Here is a 21,053-nt window from a genome sequence, read left to right as displayed (position 1 = left end):
TGGACTAAGAATCAAACTGACATGAGATAGGTTAACAGACCATCAAATTTAATAGGTGTATATACAGGGAATCCACAGAGGTGGAAATTCCAAAGACTGTCAGGCAAGATGAGGCACATATGTCATCCAGAACTAAGGAAAAGGGGGTAGGTGTCTGGAGCTTCCTAGGAAAGGAATGCACTTCACAGGGTGATAAGAGTATATATTTGGTAACTAGAGGCTTGTCCTACCTCACAGATGTGTCACTCAGATAAACTTTATCTTGGTTAGTAACTCTTACTGTGGGAAAAGCCATACAACTTAGACTCTTCTGTGTGGTTAAGGGAGGGGGAAAGTTCTCTTGAGCCCACAAGTTCAAAGTACCTTCACCTCAAATTATCAACGGGACAAAGTGGCATATTGTGGCTGAGAGGAGGGGTGAGGGCAGGCGGAGCAGGTTGTCCTAAACCACTTCAGTTCCCCCATCTGCAACTTCTATGGCAGTTCACATATTAAAACTTGACCTGGTAGATTTTTCACACCCTCGATCTGGTACTTTAGTCCTGACAATAGGTCAGTTTAATTAGTCAAAGTTTCACGAGGCAAGGATTCAGCTGTATTTTCAAACTAAGCCTTGTAGTTTCAAGTAGTGTTATTAAATGAGGCATTTATATGAGAACAAATCAACTATTGCTAATAGTCACTGAGAGTTTCTGAATTCTGGAGGCATCCCTTAGGGAGAAAAGATAAATGTTTCAATTTGTTTACAAGGTAGGTTTTGTGAAACTCCTGCAAGTCAGTTAAGAGAAAATGTTTGCTTAAATGTGCAAAAAACACAACTATTTTTTAAAGGTTTTATTTAAATTCCAGTTAGTTAACATACACTATATTAGTTTGAGGTGTACAAGTGATTGTATAATTCCATACAACACCCAGTGCTCAACACAAGTGCGCTCCGTAACTCCCACCACTTATTTAACCCGTGCCCCCACCCACCCACCTCTATTCTGGTAATCATCAGTTTCTTCGATATAGTTAAGTCTATTTTTTGATTTGCTTTTTTCCCCATTTGCTTGTTTCTTTATCACACACGACTGAAATCAGACGGTAGTTCTCTGATTTTTTTCGTTTATACAATACTCTACCTCCATCCAGGTCAGTGCAAATGTCAAGATTTCATTGCTTTTTATGGCTGGGTAATATTCCGTTGTGTACATAGACGGTATCTCTCTTATTCGTTCGTTAGTCAGTGAACACTTGTGCTGGACTGTTTGAATCAAAAATGCTCACTGCCACTAATTCTCCAACTTCAACAATTCTGTGCCTTAGAAAGAATCAGAACACAGAACTATACTCATCACGGGCTGACTGAAGACAGGAAGGTCCCTCACAGCAATGCATCAGCTTCCCTAAAACGTCACCCTCGTAGAGTGGATCTAACCATAAATGGGCTTATATACCTGGGATATTAGTGCTTTGATGAGACCAACCACAGCACATGACTTGCTGATCCTATTAGTGTCCAGAAGGCTTCATCTCCAAAATTTACTCTTATATGTGACATTTTATAGCTAGGCCCACACCTGTGCACCATTCATTACCCCCTCCTCCATCCACTGTCACTGATCTGTGTCTGGGCAATCACAGTAATCGCCATCCAAAATCTGTTCTTCAGTAACACACAATTCGACTGAATCATGAAGATAAAAGATGAATTTCTTAATCCTCAGAAACTCACCCCATTTCCAAAATCCTCATCTCTGTGACATTTACTCATTAGATGACACCACCAAGAGCTGCCTATGACTTTGGTGACAAAAGGGAGCCACCTCCAGTTCCCTTGCCACATTGAAAGGGTACCTCACATTTTCATTTCATAGGTCTTATCTCTCTAAAGATGATGTCATGGTCACGTTTTACTTATGTTCTCATTCCACATCCCAGTGCTAAATGTCTGAATTAATACTGTGTCCCACTGGGGGCACCTGGGTGGCTCAGTTGGTTGAGCAACCGACTTCGGCTCGGGTCATGATCTTGCAGTTTGTGAGTTTGAGCGCCGCATCGGGCTCTGTGCTGACAGCTCGGAGCCTGGAGCCTGCTTTGGATTGTTTCCCCCTCTCTACTCCTCCCCAGCTCACGCTCTGTCTCTCTCTCTCAATGATGAATAAACGTTAAAAAAATAATTTAATAAAAAAAAAAGTACCACGTCCCACTGGCCAAACATCTCTATGATCGCATTTAGGATTTCAGTGAGGACGTTCTAGCCACCAACACAGGGAGAAAAGGTTTTTGATGCCTATGCAGCTGGAAACAAAAATGAGGAAAAACAGAACTGGAGATCTAGAGATAACTAGGAAATAAAACAAAATAGAAGCTTTATTTTTTGAAATGCAGAGAGTCAGTTGTGTAACTCAAGTGTCTTCTCTCCACAGGCAGAATTTATGCCAATTCTTCATCCTGTTATCTAGCTCTTACCTGGGGCTATATCACTCCCATTGGAATGTTTCCCTACTTATGGGTATCTACTACTCAACCAGTATTGTCATACATACATGCTTACTTCATGTTAAGTATCAAAACATTCCCCCCTTATGACTGAGGGCACATACCTTTATTTGGGGCCATAATGTGGTGCTTTAGACTCCCTGTGCAAGGTCCAGATTGGGTCATTGACTACAATAGGTTTAGGTAAATTCTGTGGGAATCTTCTCTAAGGGTCACACAAGGGGAAAAGTTGAGGGGGGGGGGGGGGAAGAAGTTATATCAGAAGTTACACTACGGGTCGCCTGAGTGACTCAATCTGCTAAAGGACTCAGATCATGATCTTAAGGCTTGTGAGTTTAGCCCAGGTTGGGTTCTGCCCTGCTGGCACAGAGCCTGCTTGGGGTTTTCTGTCTCCGTCTCTCTCTGCCCCTCACCCTCTCTCTCTCAAAATAAATAAATAAACAATACAAAAAAAAAGTTACACTAACTTGTGACTCTACAGGGTGTTATCTAGGGACCATACTAGTGAGAAAAGGCCGGTGTTAGTTCAAGTCCCTGCGAAACTACTGGCTATACAAAATGGCTGCCAAGTGGCACCAACATGGAGTCCTTGAGCTAAACGGTCTATAATACCTCTAAATAATCTATAATATATCCGTGTACTATCCCACTAGTCCCGAAAAGGAGAAAATGATACAATTGAGAAACTAGGGAAAAAATAATCACACATTATTTAAACTTTAAAGCCACTGAGAAAATGGATTTCTAGGTGTATTATTCCACTCCATTACAAATACGTGATAGATATCATCAGTTTCCTACAACCTTAAATAAAAATGAGATAGGTTAACATTGGTGGTGGGATAATACTTCATTCATTACACGTCCATGCGAACACGTTAAAAACCATTATGTTTTAGTAACTAAAATATATTAAGTTCACAAATAGACTAAGTAATGCATTCCAAATCCACTCTATAACCCTTCTTCAAAATACAGAATACAGGCATTCAAAAAGCATTGGTCTCCTGATATAATGATGTGGAAATAGTACTTTCCATAATTTTCAGGCCTGAGGTCCTTCTTTAAAAATGTCTATCTAAAAATCATATGCCGTTTGGGGGAAGCATTTGCTATCCTTTCTGACATCTGCGAGGATTGATCCATTTCAACCACATCAACTGACATTCTCTACATCGAATTTTAGCTGTTAAGATATGCCAGTATTTTACAAGACTGCCATGTCTTTTTTCTTAAATACCAGTTGGTAAAATGAAAAATACTTATCATATTCGGGAAAGGTTTTACTTTGAATAAATGGAGAAGATTGATGTTCTGAACACCTATCTCATTATAAGCATAAATAGCATCTCCATTTAGATTTTCTTCATATTGTACATCAGACTGTCCTCCATCTTCCATGAAAATTTAGGTATGCAGGAGTCCCACCTAATGAAGGACATCTCATATCTTTGATGCATCAACAACCAGCCACATACTTTCACACACCCACTAGGAATGAATTCTGCGATTTGAGAGTAGAAATACAATAATACTTGCTAGTCAAATATCTCAGGGTCAATGTAAGAAAAAAAAAACACATTGAAATTAATTATACCTATGCAAAAATCCATCCACTTAAGCTTTTGAAGCATATTAGCATATATATTATCTAAGTGTTTAGCTTTGTATTTTTACTTATAATGAGTATTTTGATGTAATGTCTAAATAGGTTGACTGACATAATGCTTGCCACTTGATTTGTCACCTCTATTGACATTTGATATTCAATTAAATATTTTCCTAAATATTTATATCTTTCAAGTCACTTTCCTCTATGCACTCTGGTGTTTGCTAAAATGTACATTAAAATGAAGGTCTTTGCTCATTCATTACATTTTCAGGGATTGAATCTGGTGTGCATTTGGATTCCGGTTAAAGGCACTGCAACTTTCTCTACATGTTACGGTTTCTAAACTGTTAAGATAGCTATGATGTTGAACAAATTGTGAGTTTCGGCTACAGGATTGCCACATTCTTTACTTCTGTAATGTTTCTCCTCAGTATAAAGTCTGTGATGCTCAGTAGGGTTGAGCCTAAAAGTCTTACCAGATTCTTTACATTGGTAAATTTTTCCTCCAGTATTAATTCTGTGATGTTGAATGAGGCTTGACCTCTGATTAAAGGGCTTGCCAAATTCTTTGTATTTGCAAACTCCTCTCCAGTATAACTTCTCTGTTCAGGAGTCAGGGTTTAGCATTGCTTAAAGGTTGGGCTACATTCTTGACATTTGTATGGTTCCTCTCCAATAGAATTCTCTGATGTGGAGTAAGGGCTGAGAAGTCCTTAATAGTTTTCTCATTCTTTAGATTTGTAAGGTTTGCTCCAGTGTGAATTCTGTGATAATGAGTAAAGGTTAACCAGAGATTAAATGTTTTGCCACATTCTTTACTTTGGTAAGGTTTCTCTTAAGTGTGTATTCTGTGATGTTGAATAAGATGTGAATACTGGATAAAGGTGTGGCCACATTCTTCACATTTGTAAGGTTTCTCTCCAGTATGAATTCTGTGATGTCGAGTAAGGTTTGAGTGCCTGTTAAAGGCCTGGCCACATACTTTACATTTGTAAGGTTTCTCTCCAGTATGGACTCTGTGATGTCGAGTAAGGTATGAGTGCCTGTTAAAGGCCTGGCCACATTCTTTACATTGGAAAGGTTTCTCTCCTGTATGAATTCTGTGATGCTGAGTAAGGTTTGAGTGTCTGTTAAAGGCCTGGCCACATTCTTTACATTGGAAAGGTTTCTCTCTAGTATGGATTCTGTGATGTTGATTAAGATGTGAGTGCTGGTTAAAGGCCTGGCCACATTCTTTACATTTGAAAGGTTTCTCTCCAGTATGAATCCTGTGATGTCGAGTCAGGTTGGAGTGCTGGTTAAAGGACTGGCCACATTCTTTACATTGGTAAGGTTTCTCTCCAGTATGGATTCTGTGATGTTGGGTAAGGTATGAGTGATGGTTAAAAGCTTGGCCACATTCATTACATTGGTAAGGTTTCTCTCCCGTATGAATTCTGTGATGCTGAGTAAGGTTGGAGTGCTGGATAAAGGCTTGGCCACATTCTTTACATTGGTAAGGTTTCTCTCCAGTATGAGTTCTGTAATGGTGAGTAAGGGTTGTATGCTGCCTAAAGGCCTTGCCACATTCTTTACATATGTAAGGTTTCTCTCCAGTGTGAGTTCTGTAATGTTTACTAAGGATTGAGTGCCATTTAAAGGTCTTGCCACATTCTTTACATTGGTAAGGTTTCTCACCTGTATGAACTCTGTAATGACCAACAAGGGTTGCATGCTGGGTAAAGGCCATCCCACACTCTTGACATTTGTATGGTTTTTCTCCAGTATGGATTCTGTGATGTTCAGTAAGATGTGAGTGCCTGGTAAAGAGTTTTCCACACTCATTACATTTGTAAAGATTCTCTCCAGTATGAATTCTGTGATGTTGAGTAAGGCTTGAGTGGTGGATAAAGACCTTGCCACATTCGTTACAAATGTAACTTTTCTCTCCAGCACCGATTGTCTTATGTATATACAGTCTTGATGACTGACTATACATGTTCCCAGGTTTATTACGTCTGTAGGAGTTTTTTCCCACATGCATTCTCTGATGATCAATAACATTGGAGGTCTGGTTAAGAGCTTTGTCACATTCATTATATTTATAAGGATTCTCTCCCATATGCATACTCTTATGTATAATAAGGTTGGAGCCTTGATAAAAGACTTCCCATTTATTACACTCAAAATGGTTCTCTGGAAAATGAGTAATCAGATGTTTATTAACATTTGACCCCTGGATAAATATCTTCTCAGATTCACTGTATTGAGCAATTATGTTTTCATTGAAAATGCTCTGGTAGTTTTGCAGGGTCGACTCCTCGGTGAAGGAACTCTCAAACTGATACCACAGAGCGCTTTTTTCTTCATTTTTAAATCCCTGATTTTCAGAAATATTGGACTGAAAGGTCAATGCAAACCTATTTTCAAAATGGTTCAAATAATTATTTTCAGCCTGGACTAGGTAATTTTCTAGATTTTCCAAATTTGGATTCTGCATATACGTATCTTTGATCATTGGATTTGAACCATTGCCTACAGAAACACAAGGCTTTGCAGAAGTCGTTGACTTAAAAAGGGATGTCGTCCAGAATGTTTTATATCCTTCACCGTCTGGGGCAGTGAGATTCTCATAATGGGCAGTTATCTCTGTTTGGATACGTCCTTCGTATCTCGGATGCTCTGCACTCTCTCCATCATTGTCCCAGTCTATCATTAAGTGTAAATTCTCAAGGGCACTCTGTTTATATCTACCCAGTGACACATTCTGAAAACAAGATTCTATGCACGGCTTTGGCAGCAAGCTCTGGGTGTCATTTGAAGATACGGCTGAAAGAGATCAAATAACAGAAAAATAAAATCATTTTTATCCAACTACTGTCAGATAAATACACTGACCAGTTCTAACATGCAAAATTAAAATCGATCGGAGAACTTCAGCAAGACGGTTGAGAAGCAATCATCAGGACCTCATCCTGCCGGCACACAGAAATTGGCATATAACGTGCTGACCACGTAGCCTAAGAGATCATTCTGGAGTACCGTCACCTGTAGTACACGTCGCTTTTCTGTATGGCAAAAAGTCAGAAGGACCGTTTGAGAACAAAATTAGCAGAAGGAAGGAAGGAAATCTAAACATCAACCACAAATGAACAAAACAGGATATAGCAAAAAGTGGACAGTGTCAACAAGAAAAGGAGCTGCTGTTCAGAAAAGATCAACAAACATGACAGACCTGTAACTAAATCAGCGAAGAAGGACAGAGAAGACCAAGTACAATCAGAAGTGAAAGCAGACACATCAAAACTGATGACAGAGGGGCGCCTGGGTGGCTCGGTCGGTTAAGCGGCCGACTTCGGCTCAGGTCATGATCTCGCGGTCCGTGAGTTCGAGCCCCGCGTCGGGCTCTGTGCTGACAGCTCAGAGCCTGGAGCCTGCTTCAGATTCTGTGTCCCCCTCTCTCTGACCCTCCCCCGTTCATGCTCTGTCTCTCTCTGTCTCAAAAATAAATAAACGTTTAAAAAAAATTTTTTTAATAAAACAAACTGATATGACAGAAACAAAAATAATTATAAGAGGTGACCATGCCCACAAATAGGTATCCAAAAAAAAAAAAAAAAAAAAAAAAGAAAGAACCTGTGTATATGGGGTGCCCGAATGACTCAGTTGGTTAAACATCTGAAATGGCTGAGGTCAACATCTCAGGGTTGTGAGACAGAGGCCCACCTGGGGCTGCCTGAGGAGTGTGGAGTCTGCTTAAGATGTTCTCCCTCTATCTCTGCCCCTCCCCTGCTCTCCCACCCCTGTACTTTCTCACTCTAAAAAAAAATTAAATTAAATTAAATTAAATTGACTTCTGGGGAGCCTGGGCGGCTCAGCCAGTTTAATGTCTGACTCGGTTTCAGCTCAGGTCATGATCTCACAGTTTGAGGAGTTCCAGCCCCATGTTGGACACCATGTTGACAGTGCGGAGCCTGCTTGAGATTCTCTTGTCTTCCTCTCTCTGCTCCTCCCCAAGTTGCACTCTCTTTCTCTCTCAAAATAAATAAACTTAAAAAAAAACTTACTTGTAAAAAAATAAGTATAAATTTCAAAAGATGTAACATACCTGACTCCATCATGGAGAAATATATAAAAATAAAATAAAATAAGAAATATATATAATTTTTGAGACAGGGACAGAATGCGAGCTGGGGAGGGGCAGAGAGAGAGAGGGAGACACAGAATACAAATCAGGCTCCAGGTTCTGAGCTGTCAGCACAGAGCCCAACATGGGGCTCAAACCCACGGGCCGTGAGATCATGACCTGAAGTCGGACGCTTCACTGAGCCACCCAGGCGCCCCTATATATATATTAAAAAAAAAAAAATCTCAACCTGCCAACAGCTAAGTAGATTAGATTGATAAAGAAATGTTATTTTTCTTTTAAGCTTATTTATTTGCTTTGAGAGGGAAAGGAAAGTGGGGGGAGGGGGCAGAGAGGGAGGGAGAATTTCAACCAGGCCCCAGGTTGTCAACGCAGATCCTGATGCAAGGCTCGAACCCAGGACTCGAGATCATGACCTGAGCTGAAGTCTGATACTTAACCAACTGAGCCACCCACAAGTCCTACTAAAGAAATTTCCACAAACTTTCAACAATGAAAGGTCCTCTGCCAGATGATTCATTTAATGAGAAACAGATGAAACAATGAGAAAGTGCTTCCAATCTCCTCCAACATTTCCAAGTGAAGATAAATTATCAAAACACTCTCTGTGACACAACAATCACCTGGTTATCAAAGCCAAAGGAAGACACTACAAGTACACAAGATTACAAAGTACTACCTGTGAGGAATATTCAATACAAAGTCCACAATAAATTAAAGCAAAATGAATCAAAAGCACACTTCAATATTTTACAACATAATCAAGTGGGAATTCTTCCTGTAACTCAAGGGTGTTTCAACTTACAGAAATCAAGAAATTTAAGACTGCACATTAACCAAGAGAAGATCAAACAGGACACGATGCTCTTAATTGTCGCAGAACAAGAGTGTGTGAGCATATTGGAAAGCGTTTCATGATTTACAACACTCAATAGTAGGAACAGAAGGAAACTACCTCAACCTAATAAAGAACACAAACGTACAAAAGTTGAAATCTAACATATTCAAAGATAAAAGACTGAAAGTTTCTCCTGTGTGATCATAAACCAGGTAAGGAAGCAACTTCACCACTTCCGTTCGACAAAGTACTGGAATATTCTAGTCAGTACAGTTAGGCAAGAAAACATACAAAAAAGGAATCCAATATAAAAAGTAAAACTATCTGTTGACAGATGACATCATCTAAGAAAATCCTCAAGAATCCTTATTTCTTTTTTTCTGTTATTTTATTTTTTTTTGGTCATTCCTTGTATTGTTTATTTCTGCTAATTTTCCCTGCTAGCAAATCCATTTTCAAACTTTTTTATGCTATAAATGCTTATGTTAAGAAAAATTTCAGCAGCACCTGGGTTCAGTCAGTGAAGCATCCAACGTCAGCGCAGGGCATGATCTCACAGTTCATGAGTTCAAGTCCCGCTCCATGCTGAGAGCTGGGAGCACGAAGCCTGCTTCAGATTCTGTCTGTGTCTCCCTCTCTCTCAATCAATCCCTCCCCAGCTTGCGTGCTCTCTCTCTCAAAAATGAACAAACATTAAAATAAAAAAAAGAAAAATTTCAGATAAACAACGTAACACTACACTACAAGGAAGTAGGAAAAGAACAGAGCTGAGATTTAGTAGAGGAAGGAAATGACAAAGAAAGATTAAAAATAAATAAAGATCAGAATAAGCAAAAACGTAAGACTGAAAGTAACACGATTTCCATCAAAATCCCAACGCCATTTTTGGCAGGGAGATCAAAGTCTGTCCTAACATTTATATGGATTTTACAGAATGACACATACACAGAGCAATCCTGAAAATACATCGAGATCATGTTGCTGGCAGCACACTTCCTGATTGAAAGCAACTACAAATCCGTACCTATAAAAATAATGACCTACAAAGATAAAGAGAAGCATAGAGTAACGGAAACACGTAGGTGAGTCACATGCGTACTTCTCCAGTGTTAACGTGTATGAGAACAAAGTGGCAATCTTGTTAAAATTCATATTCTGCTTTGGATTTGTAGGTGGGTTCCAAGTCTCCACATTTCTTATAAGCTTGAAAGTGATGCCAACCTTTGGCTCATGAGCCATATTTTTGGGGGAGGGGCAGAAATAGAGTCCAAAGCAGGCTCCAGGCTCTGAGCTGTCAGCACAGAGCCCAACGCGGGGCTTGAACTCATGAACCACGAGATCATGAACTAAGCCAAAGTCGGATGCTTATCGGACTGAGCCACCCAGATGCCCCAAGAGCCACAGTTTTAGGTTCCAAAAATAAACATAAAAAAAGAAGAAATCATGGATGACTGTGAACTTAAAGACTACTGTAGAAATTACAAGGTTTTTTTTGTTTTTTTGAGACAGAAAGAGACAGAGTATGAACGGGGGAGGGTCAGAGAGAGGGAGACACAGAATCTGAAACAGGCTCCAGGCTCTGAGCTGTCAGCACAGAGCCCGACGCGGGGCTCAAACTCACGGACCGCGAGATCATGACCTGAGCCGAAGTCAGACGCTTAACCGACTGAGCCACCCAGGTGACCCTAGAAATTATAACTTCTAACGTCGAGAACAGAAACAATGGTTCTCGAACATTTCCTACACACTGTATACCATTATAACACTTTTTCATAAACGTACCCATGAATCCACAGTAACCTATGAGAACTGTTCATCTTTCAAAAGACTCTCTTGACAAAACTTCAGTAATAGCAGAACCTGAGTTTTAGCCCAGACTGCCTGCCTGTGAATTCACCTAAGAGAAATACGCAGACCGTTGTACAGACACAATCTTCAAGGAGATTCACAGGTTTCAAAGTGACCGTGGGAATGGAAACACAATTAAACCACAGAACTGATCCACTATAAGAGGTAATTGAGGATAAAACATAAAATACAAAAATTACAAATTTCAAGAAAGGAATAAAAATGGGGTGCCTGGGTGGTTCAGTTACAGCTCAGGTCATGACCTCAAGGTTCGTGAGTTCAAGCCCCCACACTGGGCTCTGTGGTGATGGCTCAGAGCCTAGAGCCTGCTTGGGATTCTGTGACTCCCTCTCTCTTTGCCCCTCCCCTGCTTGTGCGCTGGCGCTTTCTCTCTCAAAAACAAACATTAAAAAAAATTTTAATAATAATAAAATAAAATAAACCATGTTTTTAAAAAGAGCATGCTCTAATTTCTAGCTAAAGCAATACGTGACTGAGCACAGTGTTCACAGAAAAGAATTAAATGTCAAATTAGTTTCTTAGTATGAATACAGGAAAACATAATAAATAATAAAAAATAGAATATAAGGAGGGGCGCCTGGGTGGCTCAGTCAGTTGGGCAGCTGACTACAGCTCAGGTCACGATCTCGCCGTCCCTGAGTTCAAGCCCCGCGTCAGGCTCTGTGCCAACAGCTCAGAGCCTGGAGCCTGCATCTGATTCTGTGTGTCCCTCTCTCTGTCTCTTCCCTGCTTGCTGTCTCTCTCTCAATCTCAAAAATAATAAACGTTTTTTTTTATTTTAAATAGAATATAAGGAAAAATATAAAAAATGGAATACAAGTAAAAACATAAAAATCTTGGTAAATCCAAATCCCAGTATCTACATTAGACTATTAATTCTTCACCTAATCAAATTGTTACAGTAAAGTGTGAATAACTTGGATGATGCCACTTCCAAGAAGCAAAAACACCAGTAACTAAAGAAATCTTTTTTTAATGTTTGTGTATTTTGACAGAGAGGGAGAGAGGGTGGGTAGAGACAGAGAATACCAAACAGACTCCATACTCAGCATAGAGCCCGACGTGGGGCTGGATCTTAGGACCCCGAGATCACAACCCGAGTTGTCAAGAATCAGAGGCTTAACTGAATGAACCACCCTGTCCCCTAAAGAAATCTTTCTTAGTGTTCTTCTCCAATTCAGAAGGAAGAAGTGAAATGTAGCAATTAAACTATATGGAATTGGATATACTCCCTGAACAATTATTTCCATATTCAAATTAATTTTGAACACGTCATTTTGTGCAAACTGTTCTAAAAATCCCTGAGCAAGTTATATGAGCAACAACTAATATACAGCCGAACAAGGAAAACAGAGATGTTATACAATTAATAGCTAGGTAGACAAGACAGGATTTGCCTGGAGAGATTCTCAAACCAAGATACATGAGATTTAAGAGAGATAACTTCAATACAATGTAGAGAAAATTATTCCCATTAGGGATCTCTTAACATTTTTGTTTGCTAGAAAACCATCAATTTTTTAATATATTTTAGAGAAAGACAGAGAGAGCGTGCAAGCAGGGAAGGGGCAGAGAGACAGAGACAGAATCTGAAGCAGGCTCCAAGCTCTGAGCCATCAGCACAGAGCCTGATGTGGGGCTTGAACTCATGAAAAGTGAGATCATGACCTGAGCTGAAGTCGAACACTCAACCGAGCCACCCAGGTGCCCCTAAAATCATCAATTTTGAAATTTGGAAATTATCTCTTTTGATGCAATATTCCCTTTCTTACTGAAGATCTAGGTACAAACACCCACAAACATAGGCACACGTGAACTTCTTTCTAGTTAGTTCTGGGACTCCAAAACCTATCTTTAGCTTAATATAACCTATTGCATTCTGCGCATATCAAAATCAGAAAAATCTGTGTTCTCTATGCTCACAGAAACAAGAGCAAAGAAAAATAGGAAAATTTTATAAATAGCGATGGAGAATTCAGTCGGTATGGCTTAGAATTCTTTTAATTTCAAAAGCACTCTCAACAAACCACTACAAGATCACAGTAGGAGTCTTGGTCAAATACCCATTATAAGCATTCAAGAGTCTTTCTTGGGGTGCCTGTGTGGCTCAGTTGGTTAAGTGTCTGACGTCGGTGAAGGTCATGATCTCATAGTTTGTGACTTCGAGCCCTGCATCAGGCTCTGTGCTGTCAGGGGAGAGCCTGCTTGGGACTCTTTCTCTCTCTCAAAATAAAATAAACTTTAAAAAAATTAAAGAAATAAAAGAGAATCATTCTTCTTCTGATAGAATGATCTGTGAGTTCTGCTTCCCATGCTTTACAAACGGAGGCTAATAATCAAGTACATGTGGATGTACGATAATTTCACACCCTTTTACGGGAAGAGTTAGCCAATCTTTCCTCAGATATTTGTGAAAATTTCTTTATGTCAACCACATAATTAATATTCTTGACTTCCACAAATGGCCATTTTGAAGACATCCATATTTTGATGCAATTCCCATGTTTCCTACTTAAACAGCAACTGGCAAAACTATTTAAAATTCTGAGTTTCTTGGGGCGCCTGGGTGGCGCAGTCGGTTAAGCCTCCGACTTCAGCCAGGTCACGATCTCGCGGTCCGTGAGTTCGAGCCTCGCGTCAGGCTCTGGGCTGATGGCTCAGAGCCTGGAGCCTGTTTCCGATTCTGTGTCTCCCTCTCTCTCTGCCCCTCCCCCGTTCATGCTCTGTTTCTCTCTGTCCCAAAAATAAATAAACGTTGAAAAAAAAAAATTAAAAAAATAAATAAATAAATAAAATTCTGAGTTTCTCTGTCTTACTTTAGCGCAAAGAACGATGCCCTGAACACTTACTTCATGCTGACTTTGTCACTCTTACACGTCAACCACAAACAGGATCCCCATGTGGACCCCCCTTTGTACAGTCAGTATACACGACAGCCTCCTTGATCTTTCATGGAAAAGTAGGTACGAAGGTGCCTGGGTGGATCCGTCAGTTAAGCATCTGAGTTTGGCTCAGGTCATGAGTTCAAGTCCCCCAGTGGGTGAGCATAAACCCCACTTCTCTCTCCCACACTCTCTCTGCCCCTCCCTCACTTGTGCCCTCTTTGTCAACAAAAAAAAAAAAAAGGAAAAAGAAACGAAATGTAGGCATGAGCGTCTTCCTCAACATAAAAGAGCCCCTCAACAATCAAATCATTTTGCATGCACAGAATTAACACAGGCATAGCGTGAGATGATTTCAGAGTAAAAGTAGGGACACCTGGCTGGCTCAGTGTGTTTAGAGTCCAACTCTTGATCTCAAGCTCAGGTAATGATCTTGGTTTGGGACATGGAGCCCAAGGTAAGGTAGCTCCCCAGGATGTTATTACCTCTTGTTGAAAACTTTTGATCAGGAGTTAACAGCTTTGCCACATTCTTTGCAGTTTAGCGTTTTCCTCCATTATGTGTTGTCTCATGTTCAGAAAGTCTGTAGTTCTGTTTAAAGGCTTTGTCACATCATATTTTACATTTGGCAGCCTTCTCCCCACTACGTTCTACTTCGGGTTGGAAGTTTTGAGAAGTACTTTACTGCTTTGCCACGTTTTGTAGATGTGTAATATTTCTTCCCATTATAAAATCTGTGCTGTCGGGGAGCTGGGTTGGATCTGATGGTAAAGTGTTTGAATCTTGATTTCAGCTCAGGTCATGATCTCAAGGTCCGGAGATCAAGCCCCACAATGGGCTCCATCTTAAGACGCTGCTTAAGATTCCCTCTCCCCCCACCCGACTTGCGCACACGCTCTCTCTTTAAATGAATAAACGAGTAAGTAAAATCTCTGCCATTGAGTGGGTTTTGAAGTTAAAGGCTTTGCCAAAGTGACTATATTTGTAAGTCTTCTCTTTAGTAAGGATACAGTGGTACATAGTACGATTTGAGCTTTCGTAAAAGACTTCCCCACATTTATTATTTTTATGTGGGCTCTTTGCACACTGAGTTCTCTGATGTTTATTAGGATTTGACCCTTGATTAGCATTTTCCCAGATTCACTGTATGGGTAAGTTATGTCTCCATTATAAATACCTCACTAATTACGGAAGATGCAGTCCTCACTAAAGATCTCCCTATGTTCACAACACACGAAAACTTGCTGCAAATTAAGTATTATGTGGTAACTATTTAGCAGTGAAATCTGGTTAAAGATGCTACCACGTTTACCAAGATTAGAGACTTTGGAACAAGGGATTATGTGTTAGTGGAAGAATACGAAACCCACTGAAGAGAATTTCTCAAATCAATCATATTTAGAATTTTTATCTTCATTTTGAAATGTCTAACATTTCAAAAAAAAAAAAAAAGTCTAACATTTCAAAATGTCTCAGTGAATGATTAATCCAATTTTATGTTTGAAATGGTTACTTTCAGTACGGATTGGGTGCCTTTCAGATTTTCCAAATGTCCTTTAAGAGAATGTGTATGTTTAAAAAATGGATTTTGGTTCTTGTGTTCAAAGACATTGCTCTGCAAATATAACAGACTTAAAGTGCAGTTCTCCCAAGTGTTTTACACCCTTGATCTCTTCTGGCAGTAGGGATGTCATTATGGATAACTGTCCCAGCTTGGTTATATCCATCAGAACATCCTTTGTTCCCTTTCCCAACCCCCATCATCATCCCTGTCATTAAGTATAAATACTCAGGCAACAGCTTCCATATTCCCAGCACTCTATAGAACAAATCTTCTTTGCCTGTCTTTGCCAACAAGCCTAAGAGGTTATAGAGAGACACAATGAAAAGATACAAAACAGGTTATCTCACTTACTAAACTCATATGCATGGTCATTAAAATACTGATGTGCAAAATTAACCCCCATCATAGGACATTAGGAGAATGGAGAAATAGGAAGCATCAGGACTTTGATCCTCCATGGAGACAAAATTGACCATATTACCTTTTTTTCAGTGCTCCAGAAGCCAGTTAGGAGAACACAGCACAAGCATTCAAGTATGAATGAAGAAGAACCACACTGAAGGGACAAGGAAAGTTTTTGACAGTTGTGCACAACAGCTGCTCACTCTCCCTGGCACTCCGTGGGCAAGACCGTGAGAAAAGTCTCAACTCTGCTCAGGAAAGAAAGACGTAAGTGGGAGCAATAATCTAGCTGCTTTGCAGCTGCCCGGGGGACTTGTTTTTTTGTCACGCGTGACATAGAGAGAATGAGAGAACCCAATGATACACTGTGGTGGCTGCTGAGTCCCAAGGCGAGCATTTGTCCAGACATTGGAGAGACTACAGAGCTGAAGACAGAGAGGGGAAGGTATCACAGGCTCTAAAGAAGTAACTCCACCTCTGTAAACTGAAAAATTAACAAAAACTCAGACAACACAAATGCCCAGAATACATGTGACAAGCACCAGGATTATTGTGATTTGGGTTCTCCTGTACAAATCAAGTTCAGGAGAATGGGCTCAGAGGCTATTTCTTTAATTCCCAAATGTGAACAAAAGATCACAAGGCATACAAAGTAGAAAAACTACTCCAATCAGAGGAATAAAATAAATCTCCAAAACTGGCCCTAAATTAAAAAAGAATTCAAATAACCATCATGAAGATGCTCGTGGGAGGAGAGAAAACAGGGAACTAAATGATGTCAGGAAGACTATGCATGGCCAAAATGTAAACCCAAAGAGATGAAAAGTATAACAATCAATCACCCTAGAAACTGGGAGCTGAAGGGTATAATCACGGAATATAAAAATACACCACGGCGGGGCGCCTGGGTGGCGCAGTCGGTTGAGCGTCCGACTTCAGCCAGGTCACGATCTCGCGGTCCGTGGGTTCGAGCCCCGTGTCGGGCTCTGTGCTGACAGCTCAGAGCCTGGAGCCTGTTTCCGATTCTGTGTGTCTCCCTCTCTCTGCCCCTCCCCCGTTCATGCTCTGTCTCTCTCTGTCCCAAAAAGTAAATAAACGTTGAAAAAAAAAAAAATTAAAAAAAAAAAAAAAAAAACAACACCACGGGGTCACCAACAGATGTGATCCAGCAGAAGAAAGATCAGATTAACTGAGAGACCCCTTGTTGTCAATGATCTATTGAGAGGAGCTAAGAACAAGGTGGAAAAGGACAGAGTCTAGGGATTCATGGGACACCACCAAGTGAACCCAGAAATACATTAAGGGAACCTCATAAGGAGAGGAGAGTGAGAGGGGGCAGAGTTTACAGGAAGAACTACAGGCTTCTACTTCCAACATATGTGGCAAGAAGAGACAAATTCAAGAAGCTCAGTGAGTTCTAAGTAGGATAAATGTCAAGACATGAACCCACTAACACATTATAATTAATCTATCAAAATTCACAGGTGATCAGAGAATTTCAAAACAGTATGACAAAGGAATCTCATACAAGGGAGCTCCTGTAAGATTATTGGTAGGATTCTCAGTAGACCTTAGGGGAAGAATATTATACTATTAGGACAATTCATGTATACAGGATACAACATTCAGTGAACACTAACCAAGGGAAAAAATCAACGACGTGTGTCACGAAGTATGTGTGCACGATATTTATACAAATACATACATAATTTTACTGGTAAAGTGCATAAAGTGGATTCATACTTGAGTTAAACTCACAGTATCTTAAAATCTAAGTTGAAAATTGTCATCCTACCACAAAATACACAGGCAAAAATGAAATCACAACTAAATAGTGTTGTGGAAGAGCCCAACAAAGGAAACACATTATTCACAACTGTAAAACCATAATAAGACAAAATTTACCCCAAAAAAATTCTACATAAAAAATAGTTGAGGGGCGCCTGGGTGGCTTAGTCGGTTGAGTGTCTGACATGATCTCGGGTCATGATCTCGTGGTTCGTGAGTTCAAGTCCCATGTTGGGCTCACTGTTGTCATCATAGAGTCTCCTTCAGATCCTCTGTTCCCCCACCCCACGCCTCTCCCCTGCTTGCATGCTCTTTCTCTCTCTCAAAATAAAATAAACTTAAAAAAATTTTTTAAAAATAGATGAATTTTTAAAAGGCAACCTTCTATATAACTGTAATTTTAAACTATGACTGTGTACCCCTAAGAAAATAGCATTTCCAATTACTGGTAGGACTTCCTCAATGGTAAAATGAAAAACAGTATTCATTAAAAGCAACCATGTAAAGTTCTAATGAAGAATATTATGAATAAGCACTGAAAAGACATTAAAAAATTGTATTACGTTATTAGAATATTCCTCCTCTTACACAGAATGTGAGGCTATAATCCATTCTTTAGAACCAAGCAGACAAAATAAACCTATTTGTAAATAATGAAACCACCAGAGCTGTAAAATATGTTGACAATCACTTTATGAAAAATAAATATTGGGGATTAAATTCAGAAACATTCTGAGGAAAGTAGAAGAGAAACCTATAATTGGTTATTTTTTACTGAAGTAAAATTACATTATAAAAAAAGCTTTTTAAAATATGGCAATTTTACTAATTATCCACCTTACTTCTTATAAGCATATGCCAATGGCCTATCAGAACTTTCGATCTAAAAATTCAGAGATTAACAGAGCGCCTGGGTGGCTCAGTCGGTTGAGTGTCCAACTTCAGCTCAGGTCATGATCTCATGGTTTGTGGGGCTGAGCCCCACATCTGGCTCTGTGCTGATGGCTCAGAGCCTGAAGCCTGCTTCAGATTCTGTGTCTCCCTCTCTCTCAAAAATAAATAAACATTAAGAAAAAAAAAAAAGGCTTTTTAAATTTAGTGATTAATCTCATATATAACTAATCAGAAAACGAGAACACAAATGACAAAATCACAAGAACTTCTTATCATATAAAATTATAAAATGATGCAATTATTAAGAAATATGGTGATAATTGAGAGACTTTATGATAGGCTGTGAGTTCTAAGCTCTAAATGTTGGAGCTCCCCTAGGGCATTAATTTCTGTAGGAATTCTGGGATACACATAGATGCATTAAATTATTTCACCATTGAGGAATGGAATGCAGAGTGAAAATTCCTAATTTTAGTTAACAGAAAGACAAATGAACTTTTGACGTGAAATAAAGGATTAGATTTTCTTATTTTAGGGAGGTGCTTTGTTATCTGATGAAATTACTGAGTCTCAGTTTTGTATGATTAAGATTAAAGCCTCCATAACATTGGAAAGGTTAAACAAGAAAACATGTGGTATCTGTCTCCGGCGTTCTCGGAGTTTATGCACCAAACCCCAATATGGCCACCACTATCCTGACACACTTCTCACATGAGGCAAAACAGAACCTAGAAATAGCTTAGAATAGAGTTCGTCAGAAATATGGAAACTTCCCCAGGGCCCTGAAAGCAATGGAGAAGCTCTCAGAATATGCAGGCCCTCACACTCCAAGGGGAGTCTCCTCCTGGCCCTCACTGTGGACATGATGGACCACCACTGGAGCTGAAGGAGAATTCTCAAAGAATGTAAGAGCCGGAGATGTTAGATAGCAGATGGCTCGTTGTGAGAGACCTAAAACTAGCTAATTTCCATTCAAGGAGAGCTGCTCAAACCACATTTTAAGGCCTATCTTCCTCCCTCACGACTGGTCCTCACCTCTGTCATCTGCTTCACTCATCCCCACCTACCTGGGGGTGTGGCTATGGTTTCCTTTTCGTTCACATCACACAGCTCCTTCTTTTCCTCCAAAAACATGACCAGGTCTGGCTTTGACACAGCAAGACCTGTTTATTAGAGAAAAGGAACAGAGTATTGACGGGGATTGTAACTTTCGACCCACTATTGTGCTCAGCGGACGAGAGAGGCCACTGTGTAGAATTTTAGGAAATGATTTTCCAAAAGCCATTGCCCACAAGTCCCTTTACAGCATGCAGGAAGGATTTCCAATGTTCAGATCTTGACCTCCACTTCCAAATACTAGATACAATAAGAAGGAGAACTTGGAGTTAAACATGTGGGAGGTACCATTTTATGCCATTCAATGTTTACAATTGCCGCTAATTTACAGAAATGAAGATCTTACATGAAAGGGGAGGCTAAAGCTGAAAAGGAAACATCAGGAAGGTATTTCTCTACATCTACAAACCCCTACTTCTTTCCCTCACTGCAGGGATCTGAATCCCAGTCATGCAAAGAGGAAGCTTTTTCAAAGGAAGGAGCAAAACCCTGAGTGTGGTTTGGGAAGTCTGGAAGGAGTTATCCTCACCCAAGAAAAGGAGGTGTCCGTAGTTCTCTAACATCACATCCCTGTACAGTTCCCACTGAACGACGTTCAGGAATCCCCACTCGTCCTGAGAGAATTCTATGGCCACATCCCTGAACGTCAGCAGTTCCTGCAATGAATACCACAGTTACCAAGTGACCACAGGCAGAGGTCATAATGGTACCTAAGATGAAAGGGGGAGTTAATGTCACCAGCTGGACCCCAAGACCTGACTTTCACTGCTTACCTGCTTGTTCCCACTGACCTTAATCCCTCAATTTCCTTTACCTCTTCTTTCTACCATCTTCTACTTCAGGCAAAACCCCCCATGGGCTCAGTCTCCTATGGGAAAACAGAAAGTATCCAACAAAAGGTAATGACTGCCCCGAGGAAGAGCTTGGGCTGGCCCAATATGAACTCAGCCCCTGACTCACACCTATTGCAGATGGACTAACGAGTAACCCAAGGAGTGACAGTTGCCATTACTCACCTCTACATATGAGGGCAAGGCTCTCCTTTCTCAATATCCACCCTAATCTTAAATAAAAGGAAACCGTTCCCCATTCCTCAGTGAGCCTCTGTTCTGGAAATTATTCCCTTTCTCCTAATTTGCTGAAAATCAAGTTTCCTTTATGTGACAACCCCAGCTGGTGTAGTTTCTCTCTGTGAGTCAGCAAAGAATGAACTCATGTTAGTAGTTATATTAGGAGAGCTGGTTCTGGCCTAGGAGAATTTCTCGCTTTATGCAGTGATTTTTAAGACAGTAATATGTTCTCATGTATTCTCTAATTTTGAGATAACAGGCTGGTATATGATTCACAAAAACATTGTAAACACTGTGTGTTTACCCAAGAGGATTTGTGAAATCAAGGCATCAATACAGGAATACGCATTTTTAAATACTGCATTTGTATCATATAAAAGCTGTGTCTATTTCTTAGATGGAAAGTTT

The 21,053-nt window shown here is 40.0% G+C and overlaps 1 protein-coding gene across 3 annotated transcripts in view; it reads right to left on the bottom strand.

Moving 5' to 3' along the window:
• Positions 1-1,191: 1,191 nt before the first annotated feature.
• LOC122494754 (zinc finger protein 708-like) overlaps positions 1,192-21,053 on the bottom strand; it is an 84,729-nt gene continuing 64,867 nt past the window's right edge. For all 3 annotated transcript variants that reach the window (XM_043600172.1, XM_043600173.1, XM_043600171.1), the window contains 3 exons: positions 20,105-20,231; positions 19,527-19,622; positions 1,192-6,904 (listed from right to left, as the gene is read on the bottom strand). In XM_043600172.1, coding sequence (XP_043456107.1) covers positions 4,932-6,904; positions 19,527-19,622; positions 20,105-20,231 — 2,196 coding nt within the window. In that variant the 3' untranslated portion in view covers positions 1,192-4,931. The remainder of the gene's footprint in view (positions 6,905-19,526; positions 19,623-20,104; positions 20,232-21,053) is intronic.

Source organism: Prionailurus bengalensis, chromosome E2 (genome assembly GCF_016509475.1).
Source record: "Prionailurus bengalensis isolate Pbe53 chromosome E2, Fcat_Pben_1.1_paternal_pri, whole genome shotgun sequence".
Classification (NCBI taxonomy): domain Eukaryota; kingdom Metazoa; phylum Chordata; class Mammalia; order Carnivora; family Felidae; genus Prionailurus; species Prionailurus bengalensis.
The sequence above is the reverse complement of the archived record's forward strand: the minus strand, read 5'-3'. Positions and strand labels throughout refer to the sequence as shown.